The sequence below is a fragment of the Arabidopsis lyrata genome, assembly GCF_000004255.2.
Source record: "Arabidopsis lyrata subsp. lyrata unplaced genomic scaffold ARALYscaffold_3, whole genome shotgun sequence".
In the NCBI taxonomy this organism is placed as follows: Eukaryota; Viridiplantae; Streptophyta; class Magnoliopsida; order Brassicales; family Brassicaceae; genus Arabidopsis; species Arabidopsis lyrata.
In genome coordinates, this window is record NW_003302553.1 from 14,187,075 (window position 1) to 14,214,752 (window position 27,678).

The 27,678-nt window shown below is 37.6% G+C and overlaps 4 protein-coding genes and 2 long non-coding RNA genes across 6 annotated transcripts; 5 read left to right on the forward strand and 1 right to left on the reverse strand.

The window, feature by feature from the left end:
• Positions 1–975: 975 nt before the first annotated feature.
• LOC110230101 lies at positions 976–2,268 on the reverse strand. Its single transcript, XM_021032090.1, has 3 exons — positions 1,974–2,268; positions 1,697–1,824; positions 976–1,617 (listed from the first exon to the last, which is right to left on the reverse strand). The coding sequence occupies exons 1-3, from the start codon at positions 2,266–2,268 to the stop codon at positions 976–978; spliced, it is 1,065 nt and encodes a 354-aa protein (XP_020887749.1).
• Positions 2,269–7,699: 5,431 nt separating this feature from the next.
• Positions 7,700–12,792, forward strand: LOC9319771 (aconitate hydratase 3, mitochondrial). The gene is made up of 19 exons (XM_021030579.1): positions 7,700–8,160; positions 8,254–8,358; positions 8,432–8,685; positions 8,769–8,954; positions 9,092–9,253; positions 9,393–9,537; positions 9,633–9,775; positions 9,842–9,898; positions 9,987–10,066; positions 10,153–10,228; positions 10,355–10,540; positions 10,622–10,689; positions 10,782–10,900; positions 11,007–11,128; positions 11,239–11,337; positions 11,417–11,896; positions 11,984–12,082; positions 12,165–12,407; positions 12,510–12,792. The coding sequence occupies exons 1-19, from the start codon at positions 7,872–7,874 to the stop codon at positions 12,576–12,578; spliced, it is 2,982 nt and encodes a 993-aa protein (XP_020886238.1). The 5' UTR covers positions 7,700–7,871; the 3' UTR covers positions 12,579–12,792.
• Positions 12,793–12,945: 153 nt separating this feature from the next.
• On the forward strand, positions 12,946–18,691 carry LOC110229762. The gene is made up of 3 exons (XR_002333159.1): positions 12,946–13,162; positions 13,313–13,393; positions 18,142–18,691. It is a non-coding gene; the product is annotated as an uncharacterized LOC110229762 (long non-coding RNA).
• Positions 18,692–20,109: 1,418 nt separating this feature from the next.
• Positions 20,110–21,001, forward strand: LOC110229761 (aconitate hydratase 3, mitochondrial-like). Its single transcript, XM_021030580.1, has 3 exons — positions 20,110–20,142; positions 20,505–20,747; positions 20,837–21,001. The coding sequence occupies exons 1-3, from the start codon at positions 20,125–20,127 to the stop codon at positions 20,903–20,905; spliced, it is 330 nt and encodes a 109-aa protein (XP_020886239.1). The 5' UTR covers positions 20,110–20,124; the 3' UTR covers positions 20,906–21,001.
• Positions 21,002–21,195: 194 nt separating this feature from the next.
• Positions 21,196–22,621, forward strand: LOC110230278 (probable proteasome inhibitor). Its single transcript, XM_021032722.1, has 3 exons — positions 21,196–21,844; positions 21,930–22,116; positions 22,200–22,621. Exons 1-3 carry the CDS (start codon positions 21,667–21,669, stop codon positions 22,414–22,416), a joined length of 582 nt encoding a protein of 193 aa, XP_020888381.1. The 5' UTR covers positions 21,196–21,666; the 3' UTR covers positions 22,417–22,621.
• Positions 22,622–23,598: 977 nt separating this feature from the next.
• On the forward strand, positions 23,599–27,396 carry LOC110230370. The gene is made up of 5 exons (XR_002333470.1): positions 23,599–23,614; positions 23,704–23,853; positions 26,533–26,663; positions 26,773–26,859; positions 27,122–27,396. It is a non-coding gene; the product is annotated as an uncharacterized LOC110230370 (long non-coding RNA).
• Positions 27,397–27,678: the final 282 nt, after the last annotated feature.

A 27,678-nucleotide genomic window follows, 5' to 3' on the forward strand; every position in this document is an offset into this window, starting at 1 on the left:
TCCCTTTGGAGAGAATCCGTCTTCGGACTCAAACAGTGGGTTCCCACTTGAAGTTGTTATTCTTGAGCTTGATCTGAAAGAAGACAGCGGCATTTTTCAAGTTTTTTCTGATAATGAACTATGGTGATCTTTCGGAATTCCTTTTGAAGGAGAAAGAGGTTCAGATTTCTAAAAATAATTATATATTGCTGGCCTGTTAGAGCAAGCTTCAGATCCAATTAAAACGCGGCCCAGCGATTCCGAAGCCATCATTGCCTGGTCATATTTATGACAAAATTCTCATGAATTATAAATCTTATCCCTTGATATAAAAAAAACTTAAGCCGAGCTCCATCCTCGCCTTCGAGAGACCGAGGAAAAATTCCAATGTTTTTTCTTTAAAAAAGGCAAGTAGGACTGATCAGCCTATCTCTCCTATAATCTTAAACCATTTCGGTTAGGAGGACTTTGCAAACCCTCCAAGTAAAATCGATGGTTTCCACCAAAATTAAATATTTCTTCCTAAATAAATTTTAATTAAACCCCCTTGGGAAATTTATTCAAAATAGTAATAAAAGCCGCCTTGGGCAAAGAAAAACTCAAAAGTAGTAAAACGGCCCCATGGCCAACAAGGCAAATTTCATGTCTTAAAAATTAAAGGGACAATCCCCACATAAGGTGAATGCAATCACCATCATTCATTCATAGGCGAACCTCCTTCTTCTCTTACTTGACTTGAGACAAGAGCACCCCGAGAACCACTTCAGGGTTAAGCAAGCTAGCATCGTGAGGAGTTTCGTTCCTCGATTCAACATCGTCTCTCATAATCGAGGAGATGACAAGCCCCTGATCAGAGAGCCCCTGAGCTCGTCCCGAGGAGATTCTGTCAACATTGGTTCCGAACTCATTAAAATGAGCGCGAGGAGAACCAGTTAACAGCATCTCATCCAGAGACTAACCAATACTTGGTTCAGTCGGTGGAGGGGAATCAGCGAACTAAGAAGCAAACTGCTGCAAATTCAAATGTGGCTGGGGAGCGCTAGCTAACTTAGCTTCAGTCTCGGCGAGCTCAGCGCCCACTGTCTCCTTCTCTTCAGCCAAATTGACTGATCCATCCTCTATCTCCTTGATCAGATCGAGGTTGCTCTTCATCTCATCACGTTCGGAGCTGAGTTTGTTCCAAGCTTTATCTGCAGTAATAAATTTCTGCACAGCAAGAAGAAACTTTTGCCCAGCTCCTTCGACCTCTTTCCGAGCATCGTGAGATAATTTGCGAACATCTCGATCATTCAGTTCGGAGAGAGATTTATTTTTACACTCGAGCTCCTCAACAGTTGTCTTAGCTCTGTCAAGCTCTGATCTCAGAAGCTCGATTTCGCCCTTTGCGAGGTTACGTTCAGTAAGGGCGGACTCTAGCATTTGCTCTGTCTCAATCAAAGCCTTCTTTGTCTCCTCGCCGGATCTTTTGAGTCGCTCGATTTCTTCCTGGCGAGCCGAGTTGAGGCCAGCAGACTCCTGCACAAGCCGACTAGAAGATTGCAGTTTCTCAATCTCCCCTTCAGCAACAACAGCCTTCTTGGAAACTTTGGCAAGCTCCTCTTCGTAATGGTTAATGATTCCATTCACGTCCAGAGTTGCCTAGTCAAAGAAGATGCATTTTTTTTTTAAAAAAGGGGATTTTTCGTGATCGGCTATTTAAGGATACAAATGATCGAACCTGAGAGGAGTGGAATGAACGGCTGATATACATCTTCTTGATGTCGGGCTTCCACCAATCAAAGGACGGGAGTTTCTTCCCAAAGCGGGTGTGAAAGCATCTAAACATATTCCCAATCTTCTCTTTGTCTAGAATAAAGGAAGTTATGTGAGGATTCACCTTCTTAAAAAGTCAATTTATCTCAAGTAACAAAACGGTAATCAAAGGTTACCTGATTGGGATGAAGCTCTGGCAACAAGTCCCGAGCTCGGGGACGATCAAACCCTAGAGGTATTGCCTCGGGGACGTCGAGGGGGTAGCATCCCAGAACCCAGCGGTTCCTTTAAAGCAAGTCCTGAATCAGGATTTACATCCTGGGCTTCGGCTGGTTCAGGAATCGACAGATTCGAGGGAGCAGCTCTGTCCTTCCTTGTGCTCTTGGGACGTCCCTGGAGTAGGGGTTCAAGTTCTTCGGCTTTCCTCTTCTTCATGGAAGAAGAATCACCTAAAAGGATTCCCTCCTCAGCAGTGGCAGCGGCCACGTTGTCCGCTGCTGGGGAGGAGGGAGGAGCATTGTTCACAACAACCGCCATTGACTTTGAACCTTCAAGGGATCCATCGTCGACTAGGAGAGTTTTCCGGTAGACTTTGTCGTCCCCGGCGGAGGTTGCATTTTTCTTACTTTTCCCGATTTAGGAAATCTGATCTTTGACCTTTTTGTTTGCCTCTTTCATCTTTCTCCTATCTCGGGCGTTCAGACTCGAGAGATCGATCTCAGCAGAAGGGGGTTGACGGGGTGAGTAAGACTCATTCTTACAGAAAATCCGGCACCGTGAATTCTTTCCAAAGTAAAAGAATTCCAATTAACTGGCCTCTCCAAGACGGCCTTGTAGAAGTTGAGAAAATCAACGGATGGGACTGGCCGAATTTGGGGACCTGCGAGAAAACAAGGAAATGTTGGAACGCGGTATGAGATAACATAGGAAAGTTATTCAGTTAAGTCCTAGTTTCTACCCAAATTCGATGACCAGTGAATTTGCAGGAGTTCGGAATAACTCTGAATCGAAAAATTATTTATGCCGAAGAAGAACCAAAACTTCCTCCAGGCGTTGTCCTTTAGGGGCAGGCCATCAATAACAGTCCGATCCGCGATCGGATAAAGGGCGTAATACCCAGAATTTTGGGATTCGCGGGCCTGGAAGAGTTCCAGAAGCTCGCTAAGTCCCAACGAGTAGCCCGCCTCCGCCGCAACAGTGAAGGTACACAAAAAATACCGAAGCATGTTGGGCGACATCTGAGAAAAGGCAATTCCCAGATGATTGAGGTAGACGGGGAGTATCTCAGGAAGGGGAAGGAATAAGCCGCACCCTTTGGAATAAATTTCATAGGCGCAAAAATAACCTTCTCGCCCCGACTCAGGAGATTCGTAGGGCTCCGGAACTACTATCTCTACCTCAGAAGGGATGTGACATAATCTACAATGATCATTGAGAGAATCGACAGTTGATTCACTCTGGGGGTGAAGACCGAACTCGTCTCCGGTTTGGATTTGAGGTTCGGATCCTTCACCCATGAGAGCTTCGAGATCATCAGCCTCGAATTCACGAAATTCGGAAGAAAGGTTCGACATTTTTACGAAAGGGATTTTTTACCGAAAGGAAACAATTATTTCTGTAATAAGAATGAAAGTTCTCCGGGTGAAGAAGATAAGATGGAAAAGTAATATTACCTCTTAGAACCCTAAAGTATGATGAAAGACCGCCTCGAGAATGTTGGGAAGTGGGACGGTTTTCCCCGCAATATTAATATGAAATTAGGAAATTAATGATGACGGTTGTCAGGGATATCAAATCGATTGATTATCCGAGATCGGCGTAATAGCGTAAAACATGGGATAATTCCAAAATGTTAAAGATCTCGAGTCATTAATTACTGTTTACTTAAGTCTTCCAAGCCGAGCATTCAGCTCGCAAGACTTGGGGGGCTAAATGTTGGGGTCGGATCCCACACATCTTCGGTAGGATCCACTTGGATCTGGCCACATCATTATTACATAATAATCCTCTTGGATTTCTAGATGTTTCATTGCGAGAATCGAGCTCGACCTGTCGGAAGTTCGATTCAATTTATTAAAGAGCTTGATCTTTACCAGTACGGAGTTCGCTCTTATTCAACATATAGTTCGCATAAAAGAAGGCCGAAGCGAGGAGAATATTGTTCGAGGTTCGCGGCAGTGTCAAGACGCAGGAGTTCGGAGTCAACAAGAAAGAGTTCGGAAGATCCACGCGAAGCCCAGGATAGTTCAAATTCAAGCCGTTTCGGTCAAATTGTAACCTACATGATTAATGCGGATCAATGCGATTATGAGCAGTAAATGACCGCATTGATCATATTTTCTCTATAAAAACAACCTCAAACGCATGTGTTTGAAAAAAAACAACCTTTTACCTCTGACTATCAAGCAATACAACATACTCTTTCTTTTACAATTTCGCAAGGCTTTTTACTATTTTATTCTTGCCAAATTCTTTCGCTTTATTTAGTTTCTTGGTTACTCTCCTTTTCAAATTCTTATTTTTCATTTGTTGATTTTAGAGTTTTTCTCCACAAAAATACTTAAAGACAATCGAGTGTGAATCCTACATCCACACTGCCTATTCCCCCCTAAACTTAGTTACTTTATCGTATTTATACACAAAACTTTAAAGTGTGCTTACAACTACACGAACTTAACTAAAATTTGAACTTGCTACACGAACAATTCAAATCCGGCCAAAATCATCAAATTGACAAACGGTGTTAATTTTCCGTTAACAAATGCTGACTAGGATGCTACATCAAGCTATGAAACGACGTCGTTTCATCTATATATATAGATACAGATTCATTGAAGTTGTCTTAGCTTAGTTGGTTGCGAGTGTTCTACCTTAATTAAAAGGTAGTGTGTTTGATTCTAGGCTAAATCAGATTTTATCTCTGATTTTTATTTTAAATTTTAAATGAAACCACGTAGCATCTTAGACTGCAAACGTGGCATCTTAGACTGCAAACGTTGCATCTTAGTCAGCATATGTTAACGGAAAATTAACACCGTTTGTCGATTTGATGGTTTTGGCCGGATTTGAATTGTTCGTGTAGCAAATTCAAATTTTAGTTAAGTTCGTGTATTTATAAGCACGCTTCAAAGTTTTGTGTATAAATACGATAAAGTAATTGAGTTCATGAGGGAATAGGCTGTTTTTCCTGAGAAGGTAAGTGACATGTACTCTGAATTGCAATGCATAAATCATGGTTTCGTTTAAATGACTAAAATATGTAACTAAGATAACATATAGAAGTAACTAGATGTTTTGTTAAGATTTTGTTAAACATTACAAAAATGTCATTAGAAATATGTAATTTTAATAATCTCATTAAAGGTACAATAATTTTAATTTTAATAATCTCATTTAATAATCTTATATATATTTAACTAAATACAATCGATTGGATATTTTTTATATATTAGGAAAATAGATAGAAGATATTTTTCTATATGAATATTCTATTTTCAAAATATTATGATGTTAAAATATCATAAGTATTTTAATTTGATCAAAAAATTTAAACTATTGTATTCTACTAAGAATTTTAAATGATGTGTTGAAATGACAACTCATGTGAATTATTCAATCATGATTTTGAAATGTCTTTTAAAATCTAGTGTTATTGAGATAGTTATTTAAAAAACTTACCTCATTGTTTTTGGAAATATTTTAGGGAGACCAAATGTCGTTAGTTCAACTTCAACTAGTAATGATCCTAGGCGAAGCTTAGAGATCGCCGGTTCGAGTGACGCTTGGACTGTACTGAATCTTTATGGCACAGTTCTAAGAAAACTTAAATCTCCAATATTGAATCAATCAAACTTTAGCTCTCCTAAAAAATTTTCATTGCTCAAAACAACTCTTTTTTTTTATGTAACTCTTAAATTTTTTACATAACATTTTTGTACTTTAAGAGCTGTATACATTTTTTTTCTCCTATGCTTGAAATTTTAATGCCCCCTTTTCCTAGACATATTAGTACATGATAATTTAAACATAAGCTATTTATATAATAGTACATGATACTTTAAACATAAGATAAACATTTATCTAATAAATTTTAACAAAAAAATAATTATTTTATTTCTTGATTACATATTAGTACATGATACTTTAAACATAAGATAGAATAATCTTTTTACAATATTTTTACTAATAAAAATAACATATTTAAAAAATGACAGAAAATTATATAAATTATATATATACATATATTTCACTTTAGTTGTTATAAATCTTTATATTATAATATATATTTTCACCAAAAATTGTATAATGTACTATTAATTATATGTTTCATTTGTTATCGTATTGTAATATGTTGCAAATTTTAAAAATTCTTATACTTAAATTAAATCCACAATATTGACCTAACTTTACCAAGGAATCTTTACAATTAAAATAGCTACAGAAAAAACCTACATCTACAATTATAGGGTGAACTTTTAATTAATGTGTGGCTGACAAAAAAACAAAACTACAGCTATAGCCAGGCCATCACATATATAGCAAAAATACTACATCAAAAAATTACAGCTACAACCCAACCAATCACCTATTTAAGAATTAGATTTTTATTGACTTTAAGGTGGTATATATAGAAGATTTCCTTGATTAAAAAGATAAAAAATTAAATCTTATGTTTTTAGTGGGATTTGGGAGGATATTATAACAAATCATAGAAATTTTCCTAATTTTACCCAAAAATAATTCAAAATATATAGTTGAATACATTCTTAAGGATTCATTACAAGATCAAGAAAAAATAATAAATTTACGAAAAAACTTAGAAAATATTTTATCAGTGTTTTTTAATCATGAAATCTGCTACTTCATTGGTGGTTTTATGTGTTCTCGTGTTCTTTGTTATGACTCATGCTAAAGGTAATATATTCTTCTTCTTTTGATTTTGATCAGTTACTCGCATAGTATGAAAACATTAATCGTATAATACCAAAAATTGTTCCGCAATTTGTAACATCATCAATTGTTTATCTAACATGTTTTATCCATAATTCAACATTTTTGTGATTTGATACAGTTGAGAACAGAAAAAAGAAAGATAGCATTGTAGCATTTTTGAATGGATATTGTGCTGATGCTCCACTATGCAAAGATAGCCTCGGAAAAAAAGATTTTCCTTACTGCCAGTGTCTAGATGTAGCGTTTCCGCGTGGACATTACTGCTATTGTTTTAATCATAGGATCTAAAAAAGATGTATTCAGACGAATCAAAATAATTCACATTAAAATAAAACTAAAATTCTATGTTACGTAAACATAGATTTTAATTTTTTTCGAAAAATCTAAATAAATAATTTAAAAATAGAAAAATCAAATTTTCTATGGATTCTTCCGTGACTTTATTATGTTTATAAGCGAATTTTCCTAGTTCAAAATACAATTGACGAGAATTTCAATATCACACGAGTAGAACTCGAAGTGGATTCGGAGATTGTGGTGGGTTTTTTGACGACAGGGATAAGCGAGAATCATCCACTGTCATTCCTAGTACGGTTGTGCTATGACTTCATTTCAAGGGACTGGATAGTCCGAGTGTCTCATGTGTATAGGAAGGCTAATCGTCTTGCAGATGGATTAGCGAACTATGCGTTTACGTTATCGTTGGGTTTTCATTTTTTGGATGGAAGTCCGCCCATTGTTAGTTCGTTGTTGTTTGATGACATGAACGGATCTGCGTACCCTCGTAATATCCGTGTGTAATTGTGTTTAAGTTTTTCTTTCAATAAAATAGGGAAGCTTTTGTCTCCCCTCCTCATACCAAAAAAAAAAAAATATCATGATTCAGATCATAACAAATTAACAACTTTCTTAAAAATACACAAATTTCATAATTTGAAAACCCTATTTTATCCTTGTTGAAAAAAAAAAAAAAAAAAAACACAAAAGTATTCCCTTGCGAGAGAGGCAAGATTGACTTATTTGGCACACAGACCTAGGCATTTTCGTTTCGTCTCCACACGCCTCCAACGTCAGATTCATCATCATCAACCTCCATGATCGTTCCCAATTGATCAATCAAAAACCTTATCTTCTTCTTCTTCTCTGTCAGTATCTGAATCTGCATCTGGAAGCGTGATTTCATCATCATGTATATAACTGCTTCATCTTCCGCTTCTTCCTCTATCCTTCGAGCTGCTTCTTCTCGCTCTTCTTCACTCTTCTCCTTCCGATCGTTTTCATATCCGTCCGTTTCATCTACTTCTCCGTCGTCTCTTCTTGGTCGTAGATCTTTTGGTACCATTTCACCTGCTTTTCGTTCACTTCCTCGTTGGAGCCATTGTTTTCACTCAAAACCATCTCCGTTTCGCTTAACCACTCAGATCAGAGCTGTTTCTCCAGTCTTAGATCGTCTCGAGAGAACCTTCTCTTCCATGGGTAAAGTTTCTCGATCTGATTGATCTTAGTGCTTGAATTTTCCGATCTCTGTTGATTTAGTAACAGTTTTTTTTGCGATTATTATTGTTTCAGCGTCAGAGCATCCGTTTAAAGGGATCTTCACTACTCTTCCTAAGCCTGGTGGTGGTGAATTTGGAAAGTTCTATAGCTTACCTGCTCTTAATGATCCACGAATTGGTATGTAGTTTTGAGTATCTCTATGAATGAGTTTATGAAGGACCTGAATCTAAGAGGAGTGATCTATTTGCAGATAAACTTCCTTACTCTATTAGGATTCTTCTTGAATCTGCGATTCGTAATTGTGATAACTTTCAAGTTACTAAGGAAGATGTTGAGAAGATTATTGACTGGGAAAAAACATCTCCTAAACAAGTCGAGATTCCGTTTAAACCGGCTCGTGTTCTTCTTCAGGACTTTACGGGAGTCCCAGCTGTTGTTGACCTTGCTTGTATGCGTGATGCGATGAATAAGCTGGGCAGTGATTCCAACAAAATCAATCCCTTGGTATTTTGTTATTTTGCGCAGATTGATGCTATTTGTTTAGCTTAGGATTCTTCTAGAATTCTTATGTATACCGTGTCTCTCAGGTTCCGGTGGATCTTGTGATTGACCACTCAGTTCAAGTTGATGTTGCTCGATCTGAGAATGCAGTGCAAGCAAACATGGAGCTTGAGTTCCAGAGGAACAAGGAGAGGTTTGCTTTCCTTAAATGGGGTTCTACTGCGTTCCAGAACATGCTTGTTGTGCCTCCTGGCTCTGGTATTGTGCATCAGGTAATTCTCTTGTAGTGTGCGAGTCCATAATTTGTTTCTAAACTTGTTCTGACATTGATATATATCCTTTTCAACCTCATGTTTTCAGTGTATTGAAATGATTTTGTCTCAAACTAAACCTCATCTTGAAAATTCAGGTCAATTTGGAATATCTTGGAAGAGTTGTGTTCAATACCAAAGGCCTTCTCTACCCAGACAGCGTGGTTGGAACTGATTCACATACAACTATGATTGATGGTTTGGGAGTTGCTGGATGGGGAGTTGGAGGCATTGAAGCTGAGGCAACAATGCTTGGGCAGGTAATTATTTTGATTATGAGCATTATCCAGATCCTATGTTTGTGAATCTGGTGACTATATTGTACGACTATTCTGCTCCAGTTTAGTGAGGTTTTATATTCAATCTTTCTTATACTGATGACTCTTTTTTGCTTGACAGCCCATGAGTATGGTATTGCCTGGTGTTGTTGGATTCAAACTGGCCGGAAAAATGCGTAATGGTGTAACAGCTACTGATTTGGTTCTAACAGTGACTCAAATGCTGAGGAAGCATGGTGTTGTTGGAAAGTTTGTTGAGTTTTATGGTAATCTACATCTTTGTGAGCGCTTAAGTGTTATGCTCCTTTTTAATAGACATTTGTTTATTGGAGCATTCTAAAGGCTACATTTTTCTTCTTAGGTGATGGTATGAGTGGGCTGTCCCTAGCTGACAGGGCAACCATTGCCAACATGTCTCCCGAGTATGGTGCAACCATGGGCTTCTTCCCTGTGGATCATGTTACTCTACAGTATCTCAAATTGACTGGAAGAAGCGATGAGACAGTGAGTGTTTGGCTTTAAACTTCCTTCTATATATATATCTGGTCTGATACAGTACTTTCATGGCAGGTGGCCATGATTGAAGCATATCTTCGCGCTAACAATATGTTTGTTGACTACAATGAGGTAAATCAGCCTTATCCTTTATATTTGGGTTTTAAGTATTTTATCTCGTTTCAGGTTTTTATTTGACTATTTTGTTAATAAATTTCAGCCTCAGCAAGACCGAGTTTACTCATCATATCTAGAACTGAACCTGGATAATGTTGAACCTTGCATTTCTGGACCAAAGCGGTATGGGTTCTGTCAGTTTTTGTAATCACAAATTTTTATTTTCTGATTAATGGATCATGACCATTTTATTGATATCTGCTTTGCAGGCCACATGATCGTGTTACTTTGAAGGATATGAAAGCTGACTGGCATTCATGTCTTGACAGTAAAGTTGGGTTCAAGGTATGTAACTAGATGTTTCGTTTTGTGGAGGTCTGATTTCTTAAGCATTTGCTCGTTCAATAGACTGTTGGTGCACATTTTAGATACCACTGTTCATGTCTGAATATTGTTATACATTCTCTGCAGGGTTTTGCTATACCTAAAGAGGCACAAGAAAAAGTGGCAAATTTTTCGTTTAATGGAGAACCAGCAGAGCTTAAACATGGAAGTGTGGTGATTGCTGCAATCACAAGCTGTACTAATACATCAAATCCCAGTGTCATGCTTGGTGCTGGTCTTGTTGCAAAGAAGGCGTGTGACCTTGGCCTACAGGTTGGTTTCACGAGATCAAACTAGAATTCTATCTGACGCCTCGACTTTTTCTGATCCCTTTTCAAAAACTTGCCTCTATAGGTTAAGCCTTGGATAAAGACAAGTCTTGCGCCAGGCTCAGGAGTTGTTACAAAATACTTGTTAAAGAGGTATGTTGTAGTGTTTTCAAGTTCTTTGTTGTTAAAGGCTGATTCTTGCTTTTGTGCGGGAAATTTTAAGTTTATATTTTTACTTCATGCAGTGGACTGCAAGAATATCTGAATCAACAGGGTTTCAATATTGTCGGCTACGGTTGCACTACCTGCATTGGGAATTCTGGAGAAATTAATGAATCAGTGGGAGCTGCTATTACCGAAAATGGTATTATTGAGATTCGCAACTAAACTTACTTTGGACCTTCATCCTTTATATTACTATTATATATAAGTGGCCAATTGTTATCAAAATTTGTGGTGCTTGTTGTTAGACATTGTGGCGGCTGCTGTTCTTTCCGGGAACAGGAACTTTGAGGGGCGTGTTCATCCTCTAACAAGAGCCAACTACCTTGCTTCTCCTCCTTTGGTGGTTGCCTATGCTCTTGCTGGCACGGTAATAAATCTTGGGAACTTGTCAAAATTCAACCAACATTTTGTGTGAGATAATGACACATGACTCATTATCATATTGGTAATTTAACATTCTTCTTTCTTATTTTCCAGGTTAACATCGACTTTGAATCGGAGCCTATTGGCACTGGAAAGAATGGCAAGGACGTCTTCCTAAGAGATATCTGGCCAACCACGGAAGAAATTGCTGAGGTATGTACGACTTAACCAGAGAACAATAACTTCTTTTTAGGACACAAATATTAAATAAGTCTTTTGACATATGGATCAGGTTGTTCAATCCAGTGTTTTGCCTGACATGTTCCGAGCAACATACGAGTCAATCACCAAGGGTAACCCCATGTGGAATAAGCTGTCTGTTCCTGAGAATACCCTTTACTCATGGGATCCCAACTCTACTTACATTCACGAGCCTCCATACTTTAAGGACATGACCATGGATCCTCCAGGGCCACACAATGTGAAGGATGCTTACTGTTTGCTCAATTTTGGGGACAGTATCACCACTGATCACATCTCACCAGCTGGGAACATCCAAAAGGACAGTCCTGCTGCAAAGTTTCTCATCGAGCGTGGCGTTGACCGTAAGGACTTCAACTCATATGGAAGTCGCCGTGGGAATGATGAAATAATGGCCAGAGGCACTTTTGCTAATATCCGTATCGTTAACAAGCTCATGAATGGTGAGGTTGGCCCTAAGACAGTTCACATTCCATCTGGAGAGAAGCTCTCAGTCTTTGATGCAGCCATGGTTTGTATATATCTAACTAAAATTTGTACTCCTGACTGTACGTTGATCATGTTGAATGTCTCCTTATCATAATGTCAAATGTATCAGAGGTACAAGTCATCTGGTGAAGACACAATTATTCTTGCTGGAGCTGAGTATGGAAGTGGTAGCTCACGTGATTGGGCTGCCAAGGGACCCATGCTACAGGTTTTGAACCGCTTCTCTCGTTTGTTTTCGCATAAACCCATTGTACTGTTTTATCTGAAACAAAAAAAATTGGGATTGTCAGGGCGTTAAAGCGGTGATTTCTAAAAGTTTTGAGAGGATTCACCGAAGCAACTTGGTGGGAATGGGAATCATCCCGTTGTGCTTTAAGTCTGGTGAAGACGCAGATACTCTTGGATTGACTGGTCACGAACGCTACACGATCCATCTCCCAACTGATATCTCAGAGATAAGACCCGGCCAAGATGTTAACGTCACTACCGACAACGGAAAATCTTTCACTTGCACAGTCCGCTTCGACACAGAGGTAAATAAAATACTCCAGTCTTCAAAATGTTTGGTGAAAGATAAAAAGAAGAAAAAACACATTTCTATGTGAACGAACTAATAATGGTAAATAAATGCGCAGGTGGAATTGGCATACTTCAACCATGGAGGCATACTTCCATATGTTATCAGAAACTTGAGCAAGCAATAGTGAAGGAACCAACACAATTTATGGAGCAAAATAAAAGAGATTTTTTCTGTTTAAAAATGTCATTTTTAAAAGGCAGATAAGTCTGTCTAGGATAGGTTAAAAAGGTGAGTGATCTCATGCAATATGAGTTTGGGCTCCCAAGTTTCGCAACTTGCAAGAGTTGAATATTATTGTTTTTGGAATGGAATAAGAGCCGATCTCTTTTGACAGACCTTTAAATCTTCAAATAGAGGAAAAAATGTCGCGGATATAACCAAATGCAGTGTTAGATTTATTTAAACTTGTAGACTTGTGTAGAAAACTCCCTATCTAGGCGTCCAACGTTAAAGTGACTTAAACAATAACAAGTAACTATATTTTTTCGAGCACAACGGACTAATCCACTAAACGAAGCTACGTCGTTTCAGTTTAGGGTTACATTTGGGCGTCTCTCTCCGAGATCTCAACGAGAGTCATCGTGATTTTGTGTGTTTTTGATTATCTGAAATCGAAACAGCTCCCATAGCTTCTTCTCAATTTTCTTCAATTGTTGTTACCCTTCTCCCAAATTCACGACTTTCTTCTGGGTTCGTCGGAACACTCACGTAAGCTCTTTTTCTGGGTTTTGCTTTCTCCTCTTTCTGGGTTTCTCTTTCTCGCAACGCTTACTGATTAATGCCTAGTCCTCCTTTTTATATGTATTTCTCCTCTTTTGGGGCAAAACTTGAGATTATATCTGTTGTTTAATGGCTTAGGGCATTTGGTCGTGTCGGAGAGAGATCTCAACAAGAGTCATTGATATTCATTTGATCGTCGCAACGCAACACTTAATAATGGTAAGCTCCTATTTTGTTGTTCATATATGTTTGTAACGTTAATGGTGATTGATTAAGTTTTTGAATTGATTTTGTTGTTGAAAGACCAACTCTTTTCGATTTAGAGATTGAATTTTTCCCTATCAAAGTGTAGTCTCTGTGATTTAGAAAAGCTTTAAAAGAGAAAGAGATGAACTGAAAAGTGCTTGCATTCAACCAAGGAAATTGGTCTCTTAAATAGACCTTGAACTTACAACTGGAATCCGAAACTTAAGCTACTAGAATTACTGAAACAAACTTCGACGTGGAGCTAGTCAATCCCTATAAACAAGGATGACTTATTCAACTAAAAGAAATTCAAAACAAAACAGAATGTTGCCCGAATATGCAGGACCTTATTCTTCATTCCCTCCCCTAAACTGGAATGTCTCCTCTCCAGTTTACTCTTCCTTAACGCATACTCCCATCCTGCTCCTGAGCTTTTCAAACACATCGAGTTTCACAGCTTTTGTCATGATATCGGATATCTGATCTTGTGTTCCACAATAGTCAAGCTGAATGACACCATCATTCACCAACTCCCTTAAATAATGAAACCTGACATGAATGTGCTTGCTTCTTCCATGTAGCACCGGGTTTTTAGACAACTTTATGGTAGAACTATTGTCACAGAACATAATGGTACCTTCCTCTTGCTGAAAACCAATCTCCTCCAAAATGTTCCTGAGCCACACTGCTTGACAAGCTCCATAAGCTGCTGAAACGAATTCTGCTTCGGTTGTAGACAAAGTCACAATCGGTTGCTTCTTCGAGACCCACGACACTGCTCCTCCTCCCAACATTAAAACGTATCCAGGGGTGCTTTTACAATCATCAACATCCCCTGCATAATCACTGTCCACATACCCGACCAGCTTTTGCTCTCCACCAAACTTATATTGAATACCAAAAGCTCGAGTTCCTTGAAGATATCTCAGAATTCTCTTAGCTGCTACCATGTGTTGTTCATTTGGACTCTCCATGTACCTACTGACCAAATTCACAGAGTAAATTAAGTCTGGTCGTGTAGCAGTTAAGTACCTTATAAGCTTCCAACAAGTTGTTGAATTCACTTCTTCTCCACCTCCTGTCTTCGTCAGCCTTTGACCCGGAACCATAGGATTCTTAACGGAATTGCAGTTCTCCATTTCATACCTTTTAAGAATTTCTTCTGCATATTTCCTTTGATTTATGAAGATCCCTTTCTCATCTTGCACAACCTCTACTCCCAAGAAATATTTCATTTTACCCAAGTCCGTCATTGAGAATTCTCTCATCATAGAGTCTTTAAACTCTTCAAGCATCTCAGTTGAATTTCCAGTGTAGATGAGATCATCAACATAAAGACTTATGATTAAACAGCATCCTTCTTCCTTCTTCACGAACTGTGTGTGCTCACAATAACATTTTTCAAATCCTTCCCGCAGAAAATACCCTTCAATGCGACTGTACCATGCTCTTGGAGCTTGTTTCAAGCCATACAACGTTTTCTTCGACCTATAAACCTTGTCAGATCCTTCACTGACCTCAAATCCCTTTGGTTGCTCCACGAAGACCTCCTCCATTAGTTCTCCGTGTAAGAAAGCACTCTTAACATCTAATTGGAAAACATTCCAGCCTTTTTCTGCAGCTTTTGCCAATATCACTCTTATTGTATCCCATCTAGCTACTGGTGCAAAAACTTCGTGAAAATCCACTCCTTCTTTCTGATGATACCCTTTTGCAACCAGTCTTGCCTTGAACTTATCGATTTCTCCATTCTCGTTGAGTTTAGTTTTGAACACCCACTTAACTCCTATCACCTTAGCTCCTTCCGGGAAATCGATTAGCTCCCATGTGTTGTTTTCTTCTATAGAAGCAATTTCCGTCTCCATTGCCTTTCTCCACACTGATTCTTGTGCTGCGTCTTCGTAGCTCTCGGGATCCTTTGAAGCTATGAACAACGCAAGAATCTCTCCGTTATCTTCTTCTATTAAAAACTCTGCATCTCTTGTGTCAAAGTCTTTGAACCAGACTGGTCTCCTAATCGTTCGCTTGGAACCTTCTCTCACAGGAACCTGAGCTGCCGGAATTGGTTGAGCTTCCTCTACGACAGCGTTTTCTTCTTCTTCAACACGGTTTTCTCCTTCTGCAACCACATTCTCTTCTTCAGCGGGTTCAATCTGTGAATCGTCCCATGCGAGTTCTTTCTCCTCTTGTTTTTCTTCCCAATCCCATCCTCTGGTTTCATCAAAGTGAACGTCTCTACTTATCACTATCTTCTTCGTTGCTGGATTGTAGAGACGGTACGCCTTTGATTCTTTGCTTACTCCAAACAATACACAATTGACGCTCTTCTCATCAAGTTTAATCCTTCTTTCATACGGCACAAGAGCATATGCGATACTCCCGAATACCCTGAGATGACTCACCAACGGCTTCTAATTGCTCCACTTCTCCTCCGGTGTGACGTCATCTAAGGCCTTTGATGGACTTCTGTTCAGTATGTATAAGGCATATTGAACAGCTTCTGGCCAAAACGTCTTGGAACTCCCATCTCCAGCATCATACATCTTGTCATGTTCATGACTGTTCTGTTTTTTCTCTCTGCGATTCCGTTCTGTTGAGGTGTATATGCCGCTGTGAGCTGACGTTTGATACCAAACTCCCTGAAATAATCATCAAACTCCCGAGAGTTATATTCTGCTCCCATATCAGAGCGCAAACACACCAACATCTGCCCTAATTCCCTTTCTACACCAGCCTTAAATTCCTTAGAAACTCTAAAAGCTTTTGATTTCTCTGACAAGAAGTAGGTCCAACACTTTCTAGTCATCTATGAAATTGATGATGTACCTTTTTACGCTTTCAGATTGTGGAGTGATTGGTCCGCATATGTCGGTGTGAACCAATTGGAGCACTCAAGTTGATTTCCACACGCTCTTCTTTGGAATGCTTTCTCGGTTTTGTTTTCCTCTCATGCAGATATCACATACGACTTCTTCTGGTTCTTGGCTCAGCTTTGGTATCCCAATCACCATGTCTTTTTCTGCCAGCGATCTCAAGCCTTTGTTGTTGAGGTGACCATACCTTCTGTGCCATAAATCATTTGTCTTTTCCATCACTTGCAGACATCGGCCATCTTCTACTTCTTTTGCTTTCTTGACAATGGCAGGAATTACAAACATCCTATTCTTTGCCATTGTAGAATGCATTATCATTCTTTTCTCCTCTTTGTGCCATTCTTCACATTCTCCATCTTCGATAATGATTCTCAAACCTTTCTCTTGCAGCTGTCCCACACTAAAGAGATTATTCTTTAGTTCAGGTACGAAGTAGACATCAGAAATTACTTGAGTTCTCCCATTGATCTCAAGCCGCAAATTTCCCTTTCCGTCGACAGACATTCTCCTGTCATCCCCTAGCTTCACGCTTCTCTTAAAGGTACTGTCAAGCTCAATAAACCACTCCCTTGAGCCGCACATATGATTGCTGCAGCCCGAGTCCAAAAACCAGACTTGTTCCTCTTCGGTTTTGACATCCTCAATGCGTGCCATCAACAGCAAATCTTCCTCCATTTCAACATAATTTGCTTCTTTGTCCCACTCTGGACATTCCGACTTGTAGTGCCCCAGCTTGTGACACTTGAAACATTCCACGTTCTCTTTGTTGACAAAACCACGGCCCCTACCTTGATATCCACCTCTGCCCCTTCCTCAAACTGGATATCCTCCTCTGCCTCTGCTACTGCTCGGTTTCCATTGCCCCTCAACTTTAAGAGCTTTCTCCTCTCCATCGTGCCTGATCATGTTTTGCTCATGAACTCTCAACGAGCTCTGCAGACCATCCACTGTCATGCTCCTGATGTCTTTTGATTCTTCAATCGCACACACTATGTATGTGAATTTCTCAGCCAGCGTTCTTAGAATCTTCTCAACGATTTTTGAATCCGGCATATCTTCTCCAAGATTGCGCATGTCGTTAGCAACTTCCATCACTCGTGAGAAGTACTCTTCGATTGACTCTCCAAATCTCATCTCAAGGACTTTAAAATTTCTTCTCAGCCTCTGTAGTTGTGCGCTCTGCACCCTATCATTACCTTGATATTTCTTCTTCATTGACTCCCACAATTCCTTTGACGTCTCCTTCTTGAGAATTGTTTTCAGAATCGTCTTGTCGATGGAATCGAACAGATAGTTCTTCACTTTGTGATCGGTAACCGTCTTCTCTGCTATCTTCTTTAACAGCTCGGCTCTCTGTGCTCCCGACAGAACCGTTCCTCTTTCTTGACTTGGAATCCCTGTTTCGATCAGATCCCACCATTCCTTCGAGCGGAGCAAATTCTCCATGAGCATAGCCCAATGCTCGTAGTCACCGTCAAACTTTGGTATGATCATCGTATCTTTGTCTCTCATCTCTTTCTCTCAGATTATTATCAAGCTCTGATACCACTTTGTAGTCTATGTGATTTAGAAAAGCTTTAAAAGAGAAAGAGATGAACTGAAAAGTGCTTACATTCAACAAAGGAAATTGGTCTCTTAAATAGACCTTGAAATTACAACTGGAATCCGAAACTTAAGCTACTAGAATTACTAAAACAAACTTCAACGTGGAGCTAGTCAATCCCTATAAACAAGGATGACTTATTCAACTAAAAGAAATTCAAAACAAAACAGAATGTTGCCCGAATATGCAGGACCTTATTCTTCACAAAGCTCTTAAGATGCATACACGTTACACGCTCAATGTAGATTTGAAGGAAGTTGCGACTCTTTAAGCTCTTAAGAGTAAAGCAAGGCTAAGCTTAAGGAACGTTTCAAGACTGGGAAGAACAGGTGGTTCTTTACTAAGCTCAGGTTCTGAATAACCTTTGAGATTTTATCTTTATCGAATTTTACAACTATCTATCTACTTTTTTTTGTTTAGTTCTATAATGAATTTGGATAATTGTCATGACTTTTAGTTCTGGATTTTGTCTTTTTACTTATGATCATTTGCTATATTGATGCCTCCATTTGATATGTTGTCACTGGTTTAATAGTTTATTGCTTACCAAACCTTGAAGATGGTCAAATGCTGCTCTAGACTCTGTTGTTTACTTTTAGGGAACATAGAGAGCCGTAGAAGCATTTTTGAGTTGTCATCATGTTGATCTTTGACGGGCCTAAACGGGCTTTTAGAAATTTGGCGGGCTTAAACGGGTAGGAGACTAAACGGGTTTCAAAATATTTAGTTAAACAGGCATGGGCCTAGCAAATTCTCTTCTAAAGTGGTACGCCATCTTCTAAAGTGGTCGACTGGAAACTTCATCCTGTAGAACCACGATTTCTACGATATGGCAAACTGAAAAATTGTTGTAAATAATGATAAGAAACAGAATCAAAATTACAAACTCGATACCAAACTCTAACGAACGAAGAACGATTTGTGTGGAGGCGAGACACTCTTTCCTTAATTCTTTAATTGCCCGTAGTGTGACGGTGTTACGCAATCAGAATCCCAGGATACAACCACACCATCAACTGTTTCGCAGCACTCAAAAAACAGAAGCTAAACGAACCAAAATTCTGTGTTGTACTCTCAGACACAAAAGGAAAGAGAAGAGAAGAGAGGAGGATTGACTTTTTATTATTGTTCACGATGATGAAAATGAGGTGAAGAAGCCTTACTTATAAAGCCAAAGCCTTCAACGTACATGTAGTCAAAAGGAGAACAAGACATTAATCAGAATCAATTCTCATGTTAATGCCATCACGTTAATGTCGTCAATGAGACAATAAGTTATTGTCAATAACCATTGATTTTGTTGTTACACAAATTCAATTAGGGAGAGATTCTCATTTTTATTATTATTTAAACAATAATAATTAAAATTGAATTTGGGAAAATAAGAATAATATTTTGGGTTGTAAGCCCATTTTCTATTTCCCTAATTCCAAACCCCAAATCCTAACCGGTCCGGTTTGATGCGACACATCACAATACGACACGGTTCGGGTTTCTCCTTTAACTTCCAAAGTGCGACATTTGACCGTTAGTCAACATTTCAAGCTTTACAAGCTAGCCACTTTGGACCTCTATTTCTCATTCAAACGAACTCCGTTTTTGACATTCCAATACACTACCGCGTAGTGTTCGCAGCAACGATCTCATCGTGCCCAAGAACCGGTCATTCCGATGAACGTCTTCACCGGAAAATCCACCGAAAAATGGTCACAACCACTACGTCAAAAACAAGTTCCAACACATCCTACATTAACAAGCAAGAGGATGATGAAGATTGGAAGATTTGACCGCGAGATAACGACCGCGAGATTGGAAGATTTGACCGCGAGATTGGAAGATTTGTTTATGGCTTAAGATTTTGTGGATGGCAATCAAAGATAGAGTGGTGTTGTGAATCTTGTGATGCTCTGTGTTTGGTTTAGATTTTGTTCTGCAGCATTGTGTTTCCGGTTTGGTTTTTTTTTATTATTCTTTTGCTTTACTTTTCTGATTTTACGGATCGTTTGGGGTCAATAAATTTTGATTTTCAATTTTTACTTTGCTCCACCATTTCAATATGATTTTCAGGATTATCTGTCTACTTTTCATAATCTCTTGTGTTTTCTGGAACCTTAGGTTAGTTGATAAGGAAGCTTCTAGAAATTATTCTTGGTGGGCGTGGAACTATATGGGAAGATCAGCTTGGAGAATATGCTTTTTCGAATGGAGTCTGATCAAGTTAGTTCTCGATGAAGAATTTAAAAGTGGTGAGTTTTTCCTGCAACCAAGACAAAAGAAACAAAAAAATATTAATGGTGATTATATCAAAGCTGAACTATGTGTTTCTCTTTTCTATTTTGTGCTAATTAGAGTTTGGAAATATATACTCATTGTTCTAATTATTCAGGTGATTTTGTGATTCTGGTTCATCATAGTTAATCAAGGAAGCCGCTCTTAGATTTGTTACTAAACACAAAGTACGGTTGTCTTAGTTTATTTTCCAAATATGTTCTCTTCAATCTTTTTTTCTGTTTGGTCTTTTGATTTTGTTCTTGGAGTTCGATGTTCTGTCACGTTTCTTCTGCAGCTGCAAATTCCAGAGCCTATATATAATCGTTGGGATTTTCAGGGTGTTAAAGCGGTGATTGCAAAGAGTTTTGAGAGGATTCACCGAAGCAACTTGGTGGGAATGGGAATCATCCCGTTGTGCTTTAAGTCTGGTGAAGACGCAGATAGTCTTGGATTGACTGGTCACGAACGCTACACAATCAATCCCCCAACCGATATCTCAGAGATAAGACCTGGCCAAGATGTTACTGTCACTACCGACAACGGAAAATCTTTCACTTGCACAGTCCGCTTCGACACAGAGGTAACAAAATACTCGAATCTTCAAAATGTTTGGTGGAGAAAAAAAGCATTTAATGTGGACGAACTAATAATGGTAAAATAAATGTGTAAGTGGAATTGGCATACTTCAACCATGGAGGCATACTTCCATATGTTATCAGAAACTTGAGCAAGCAATAGTGAAGGAACCAACACAATTTATGGAGCAAAATAAAAGAGATTTTTCTGTTTAAAGTTGTCATTTTTAAAAGGCAGATAAGTCTGTCTAGGATAGGTTAAATATTATGTCGATCTTATAATTTTTTTCTTTTATTTCTATTTTTATTTCATAAGATACATCGAATTTCCTTATATTTATCTTCTTTAGATTTTTTAAATTGTTTTATATAAGATATATACGTATAATTTCCTTATAAATGTTTTTCAAAACAAATATTTTTTTTGGTTTTACACGTTGATAAATTTGACATGTGCGCATAGCTTCCTAATATATATTTTTAAAATAAATAAAAATAAATTTTAATTTAACACATGTCAAAATCTGAGATCAATAAATTTGACACGTGACACGATCCTATGAATTATTAACTTTCAAAATCATACTTTATATAATAAGAAGATAGGTCTCACTTTTTAATTTAGGTTTTGAATAGGACTATGATATTGATAACGATGGATTGCCTCAAGGCTTTAATAGGGAGATTATATTGTTACTAATCCGAAAAAATAGCAAAATAAAATAATGAGGAAGATTATTTTCGTGTTATGGTGATAATTATGCCAATGATTTTATTTCTTTTCGTGTATACAATTCGTTTTTGTGTACATAACAATATCCCGACCTTTATGGTCAGAGGAATACAATACAACTTTGATATTACTCTTTACTTGGAAAGCAAGGAAAACATTTGAACTTGACGAGAACTCTTCAAACAGAATCAATGGCGACTACTCATGCAGTGATGGGTGTGATCAGGTCAATTATGCCTGCTTTTCGCAATAACAACGACAAAGTCGCTTTCGTAGTTCACGCTTCTTTCGTCGTTTCCGGTTTCATCCTCACTGCAACTGGGCGTCCTGCCTTTGCCTTTGACGCTCTGTCGTCATCGACCACTGAGAGTTAGTGTGTTAGGTTTTTTTTTTTTTTTAATACTATTTTTTCCTAGGGTTTAGGATTCTGATTTGTTCGATTTTCGATTTTTAGGTTTGGTTAGGATTGCCGGGTGGAACGAATTCGATGAGGAGTATGCGTTTGTTTATAAAAGTCCGGTGAAGGGATCGAAGAAGAATACAGTGAAGAAATTTCTGGTTAAGTGCTTGGTGATGAATGATAAACTTCTTGTTGATGCAATAGCTGAGGATGGAAAAGAATTTGGTCATCTCCAAATACAGTATGTCATTGTTTCTCTTTATCTCTTTACTTTTGCTTGAATCTCAAGGTACTGAAACTTTCTTGTTTATTTTCTTATTACAGAGTTGGGAATTATACTGATGAGTCTAGAGAAGAGAAGGATTACGATGCACAGTTCAAGAATTTTGGCAAGTTAGTGACTGATTTGAATAGTGAGATTTTGTGTAAACTAAATACTGTTTCTACTACAACCAAGTCCAGCTCTGAGAAAAATGAAGAGCCTAGAGATTACGTTGGGATAACTTCATCTTCAAAGAAACAGAAGAAAATATGGGTATAACTGTTGGAACTCATTTTTTACACAAGTGGCTCCGGCCAACTTTCCGGCAACTTTTCTGGTGACGTCCGTCATCGGAATGACCGGATAATGGAACCTTTGGATTCCTTGTAATGGGCACTATAAGATAGTGTATCTATTTGTAAAAATTGAAGTTATATTGAATGAGTAATTGAGGTCCAAAGTGGGGAGCTTGGAAGCTTATAAATCACAAATGTAATTTTGTCCCATATTGGAAGTTTGGAAACTTTCCCTCTAGTATATATAGTGATACACATGTGACATGGTTCACTAGCTATTGGGAAAGGGAGACTATGGTGAAGGAGATGCATGCACATTATGCAACACGACCCACACGCGCGTGCGCGTCGCTGTGCCGGGCTTGGGCTTGGGCTTGGGCTTGGGCTCTTGGGGAATGTGGGCCTTTGGCCAACAAAAGAATATTCTTTTTGGGGAAAATACTTATGAGGCTTTTGTTACATAAGACTTGGCCCATTAACGAAATTCGAAAGCCCAATAACGAAATCGAAACCTTTGCATAATTAAAGGCATATTCGAATATTAAAAGCATATCCGAATATTCCTTTTCCGAATTCGAAATCGAGAAACAGAAGTGATAACGCTTCCTAAAATCTCGCCCACGATCTCGACTCGGTTAAGTCTTGCGCATCACTCCGATTCTCCACGATCTCCGCTAACATTCGCGCGACTTACGGACCAAGCTGCTTCTCCTCTCGCCTATAAAAGGAACACCTCACTCTCTCATTTTCTTCACTTGCTATTCGCAAAAAACACAACCACACAACTCTCTCCCTCTCTCTCTTTCTTCTCAAAGTAAGTCTCAAGAGTATATCGTCTATATCAAGTTCGTAGATTCCGCTATCGAGTGAAGCGATAACGGCCTCATTTTGATTGTATCATGCGGTCCGCTGCTCATAAAACCGTCTCATCTACGGGAGCTAGTTTGGATCGACTAACCCATGTGCAAGTGCCGTTCACATGGAACCTTCAAAGTTCTCATTTGAATATTTGCTACTACCACCAAGATATGCACCAACGGCAGCTCCGCCCGGGCTCCCGCCCTAGTTTTGCAGCGACTGCCGTGCCCTCCTACTCATCGAGGCCTGGCTCTTGCCCCGACTGCCGGGTATAGGTCACGCGCTTCAGCGCCATCCATTTTCGGGGCTAGTTGATTCAGCAGGTGAGTTGTTACACACTCCTTAGCGGATTTCGACTTCCATGACCACCGTCCTGTTGTCTTAATCAACCAACACCCTTTGTGGGTTCTAGGTTAGCGCAGTTGGGCACCGTAACCCGGCTTCCGATTCATCCCGCATCGCTAGTTCTGCTTTACAATGCAGTGTTGGTGCTACTTTACACAACCTTGGACAACTCTATCTTGTGCAGCGAAAACTTGAGGAAGCTCGTGCGTGTTATGAGGTAATCACAATTTATGTTTTACAAAACAAAGCATCTAAAATGGATTGCATAAATAGTCCCTTTCTAGGTTATTTGGATGGATGTAGTGTTGGTATTGAAGATTAGGAGGTGTGTGTTTGCTGTGATACATGAAAAAATTATGAGGAATTGGAGTCATGAATGTTGCTGGCTATGTATACGAAAACAAATTTTTCATGATAAAAGGGCATGTTACGTATCAAAGTCTAGATGCTAGAATCAGAAAATTGGTCCAAAATATGTTTTAAAATAAAGAGTGAACTGGCGCAGAAGTAAAATTGGGAAAAGAAATTAGCTAAGAGACATTTGTTATGAAGACTAAACCAAAATTACATATATTTGATGTCTTTCTGAAAGATTTAATACAAAAAGATTTAATCTTCGATTCTCCGGCTTCATTGGTGGGAACTTATGTCAATTTTAAATTAATTTGTATGTTCTTCAAAAAAAAAAAAAAAAAACCAACTCATAAGCTTTTATAGTTAATTTTTTTTTTTTTTTTAATTTTAAATTAATTTGTATGTTCGTCAATTTTTTTTTTTTTTTTTTTTTTTTTTTTTTTTTGCGCAAAATTGTAAGAGATTACATAGTAATTTCAAATTTACTTGAAGAATTGTTAGAAATGCATTCTTTTAGATATCTTTTTAAGAAATGCATTCTTTACTCATCGACCTCTTTTTAAGAAATGCATTTTTTTAGATATCTTTTTGTGCCCTTTTAATTTTTATTGACCATTTTACCTCTATGTAAAAAATATTTAAGTCAACAAAATGAAAAAGTGATTTTTTCCCGCAAAAAAGTTTTGCGACAAAAAAATTTCCGTCAAACATTATATCTCTTGCTTTTTATTTCTTATTATTTTATTTTATAAATGCAATATAGTTTAATAAACAATAAAAATATATTTTGTCATATTATAAGTGTTTAATGATTTTACTAGTTGTTTATTTTATTACACTAATTTCATCCATATAGTATTTTATTTTTTCATGGTCATTGCAACTATTTTCTATAGCTTGTAAACAATTAGTTTGTACAGTTAAAAATATGAAGAAAAAAAAAATGTTCTCCTTAGCTTCCTTCCACGTGTCCAAACTGTAACGCCCGTGTTCTGAAAAATAATAGAAAAATTAGATTTTAACCCGCGCTACACCGCGAGATGATTTATTTTTAAAGTTAGTGTAAAAATATTTTGTAAATTGTATCTCCTTCGAAAATATTTATTTATATTATAGTTTACAATTGTTACTAAGTAACGGTATACCACTAGTCCACGAGACAATTATTAATAAACTGAGGATTTAACCCGTATTAAAGCGGTATATAAATATTGATTCAAATTCGTCCGCCATATAAACCCGTTACGAAATATAACCCATTCCGTAATTTTTTAACCCGTCCCGTGATTTGTTTTTATTTTAAAATTTAATGATTATTTATTATATAAAAGTTTACAAATCATATCATTCTCTAAAACATTTATATTTTAATAAACTGAAGATTTAATATATATTAAAGCGGCATGTTAATGATATTTTAAAATTTTATAAATATTGTTATTAAGTAACATTATACCACGGGACAATTTTTGGTTTTATACAATCTTTTCTAAATGAGACTGATTTAATATGTTTAATATTGGTGATATTAAAAAAATAAGGATTTAATCCGTATTGAAGCGGCGGATTAATGATATTTTAATCTTTTTATTATTGTTGATTCAAAAGTCCATCCCGCCAAACCCGTCCCGCCAAAAAACTCATTTATTTACTAATGTTGATCTTATTTATGATATGATTTTGAATTATTGTCTAAATATTTTAATCGATGTAGAACGTTGAACACACATTTTCCTCAATTGGATAATATATGTCCGTTTTTAAAATTTCGAATCACAGTATATGCAGAAAAAAGTTGATTTTTTTTTTTACTTTATGGATTATATGATGATTCAAAACAGTTAAAAACAAATCAAACAAATATGATAGGAGAATCATAATTCTAAATCTTAATCAAATCTTCTAAATATCTAAATTATTAAATATGGAATATCCGGTGTATGAGTTGGGTTAAATATAACCCGATCTAATAATTTTTTTGTGAAGGAATTTTAAAAACGGGTCGGATATCTGATATACCCGGAAGCATTTTTATCCACTCGTCACCAAAGTATTGCAAAAATACTAGTATAGATGGATGTTTATGTCGGGAATTGAAGTAGAGTCGGTTCAATTCAACTGGTTTACTGAAAGGGTCGATTTATTAATTAAACAAAAGAGGTGGTTTAATTAATTCTCGGTTTAGTAAAATCTTGGTTTGATCAAATTAAACCAGGGAACCTTATTTTTCTCTATATCACCACACAAGCCTCCTCTTCTCCTGTGTCGTGACCTGCAAAGAAAAAGAGAGAAAGAGAGCTTGTTAGTGTGAGAAAGAGGGAGAGGTTGAAGTTTGGTGAAAGGAGAAGAGAGGCAGACAGGACACGTTTTGGTAAAACAGAGTTTCGTCATATCAATTCGTTTCCAAAGGTGACGAAATTTTCAGGAATTGTAGCCGTTTACGGATATTGATTCGTTATATCTAGTTATAGCCGTTTACGGATATTGATTCGAATCAATATTCTAAGAGTTATCCATGTTTTCGTGAGCTCTTCTGTTTCAGTCGCGTTTTGGACCAGTTCGTGTTCAAAGTGAGATTGCGAACGAATCCTTTTTCTGATCGCCACAAAGTTTAGTGGGTAGGTTTAGGACACCTAGGAGAAGCTTTTCAACGGTGGGATTGGAAATTGAACGGTAAGAACTTGTTTCGTAATCCAATGTTTTAGGCTGACAATTCTGTGATTTTCGTAGAATTTTACGGTTAGGTTTAATTGATGTTTTGATTGTTGTGGTTGGCTACTAGCGTGATTTGAGATACAGTTGACGTGAGGAAGAATTCAACTGTGGTTGTGTGGTGTTGTTATTGTTCAAAAATCATCCCTAAGCTGAGGTGAGTGCGTGACCATGAGCTTATCTAAGCGATTGGGATTATGTGATTGCTTGTTGTGATGTGTAGATTGGATTCTTGATGGGTCCAGAATTAAAATCTATGAGATGGTTGTGTTATTGGATGATTGTCATTGGTTTGGTTTGTTTTTGTGAATTATGTGTTGATTTTTGATCTCAGTTGCTTGTGTGTACAGCTCGTAGATGTGAGGATCGCCTCACTAAGTATTTATTGAAATACTTATGCATCTTTTTTCTTGGTGCAGGTAAAGATAAAGTGTGATCGTGGAATCATGGCGAGGAGAGGAGGATGATCTAAGACTTGATTTTTGTGATCATTATTAGTTGACTTTCACGGTTTATTTTTGATTAAATGTGGAATTGATGGTTGCATTGTTATTGGTATTTTGCTAGTTTTATTTTGAATAATTTTGAATTTAATTTTAGTTTGGAATCTGTTAAAGTTTATTTGAAATACTTTGGAATTTGGTGGGTTATTAGGATAACCGGAATAATTTGATCGATTTAGTGATTTTTGTGAGTTGTTGAATTAAATGTGGATGTGGATAAATAATTAATATTTATGGGAATATTAGTTATATAATTTAAAAAAAAAAACGGGTCTGGTTGTTTCACAAACACACACAAGAAAAAAATTGGTTGATCCGAAACCGAAAAAGAAGATGAAAATCTAAAAAAATGATTGTTACCTTTTATTCTCCTCTTCGTCCTACTACACCATAATCACACTCTCGGGCCATTTAAGTCCAGCCTTTTGAAATCTCTAATATATTTTATGGGTGACTTTAAAGTTCAGAGCCGA

Excerpts from the sequence above, each read along its gene's own strand:
- LOC9319771 (XM_021030579.1), top strand. The coding sequence starts at position 7,872 with ATGTATATAACTGCTTCATCTTCCGCTTCTTCCTCTATCCTTCGAGCT. Across the intron at positions 8,686-8,768 it reads CCAACAAAATCAATCCCTTG|GTTCCGGTGGATCTTGTGAT; the intron begins GTATTTTGTTAT and ends CGTGTCTCTCAG. Across the intron at positions 9,254-9,392 it reads AGGCAACAATGCTTGGGCAG|CCCATGAGTATGGTATTGCC; the intron begins GTAATTATTTTG and ends TTTGCTTGACAG.
- LOC110230101 (XM_021032090.1), bottom strand. The coding sequence starts at position 2,268 with ATGGCGGTTGTTGTGAACAATGCTCCTCCCTCCTCCCCAGCAGCGGAC. Across the intron at positions 1,825-1,973 it reads ACCCCCTCGACGTCCCCGAG|ACAAAGAGAAGATTGGGAAT; the intron begins GCAATACCTCTA and ends CCTTTATTCTAG. Across the intron at positions 1,618-1,696 it reads GTTCATTCCACTCCTCTCAG|GCAACTCTGGACGTGAATGG; the intron begins GTTCGATCATTT and ends TTCTTTGACTAG.
- LOC110229761 (XM_021030580.1), top strand. Across the intron at positions 20,748-20,836 it reads CAGTCCGCTTCGACACAGAG|GTGGAATTGGCATACTTCAA; the intron begins GTAACAAAATAC and ends ATAAATGTGTAA.
- LOC110230278 (XM_021032722.1), top strand. The coding sequence starts at position 21,667 with ATGGCGACTACTCATGCAGTGATGGGTGTGATCAGGTCAATTATGCCT. Across the intron at positions 21,845-21,929 it reads GTCGTCATCGACCACTGAGA|GTTTGGTTAGGATTGCCGGG; the intron begins GTTAGTGTGTTA and ends TTCGATTTTTAG. Across the intron at positions 22,117-22,199 it reads TTTGGTCATCTCCAAATACA|AGTTGGGAATTATACTGATG; the intron begins GTATGTCATTGT and ends TTCTTATTACAG.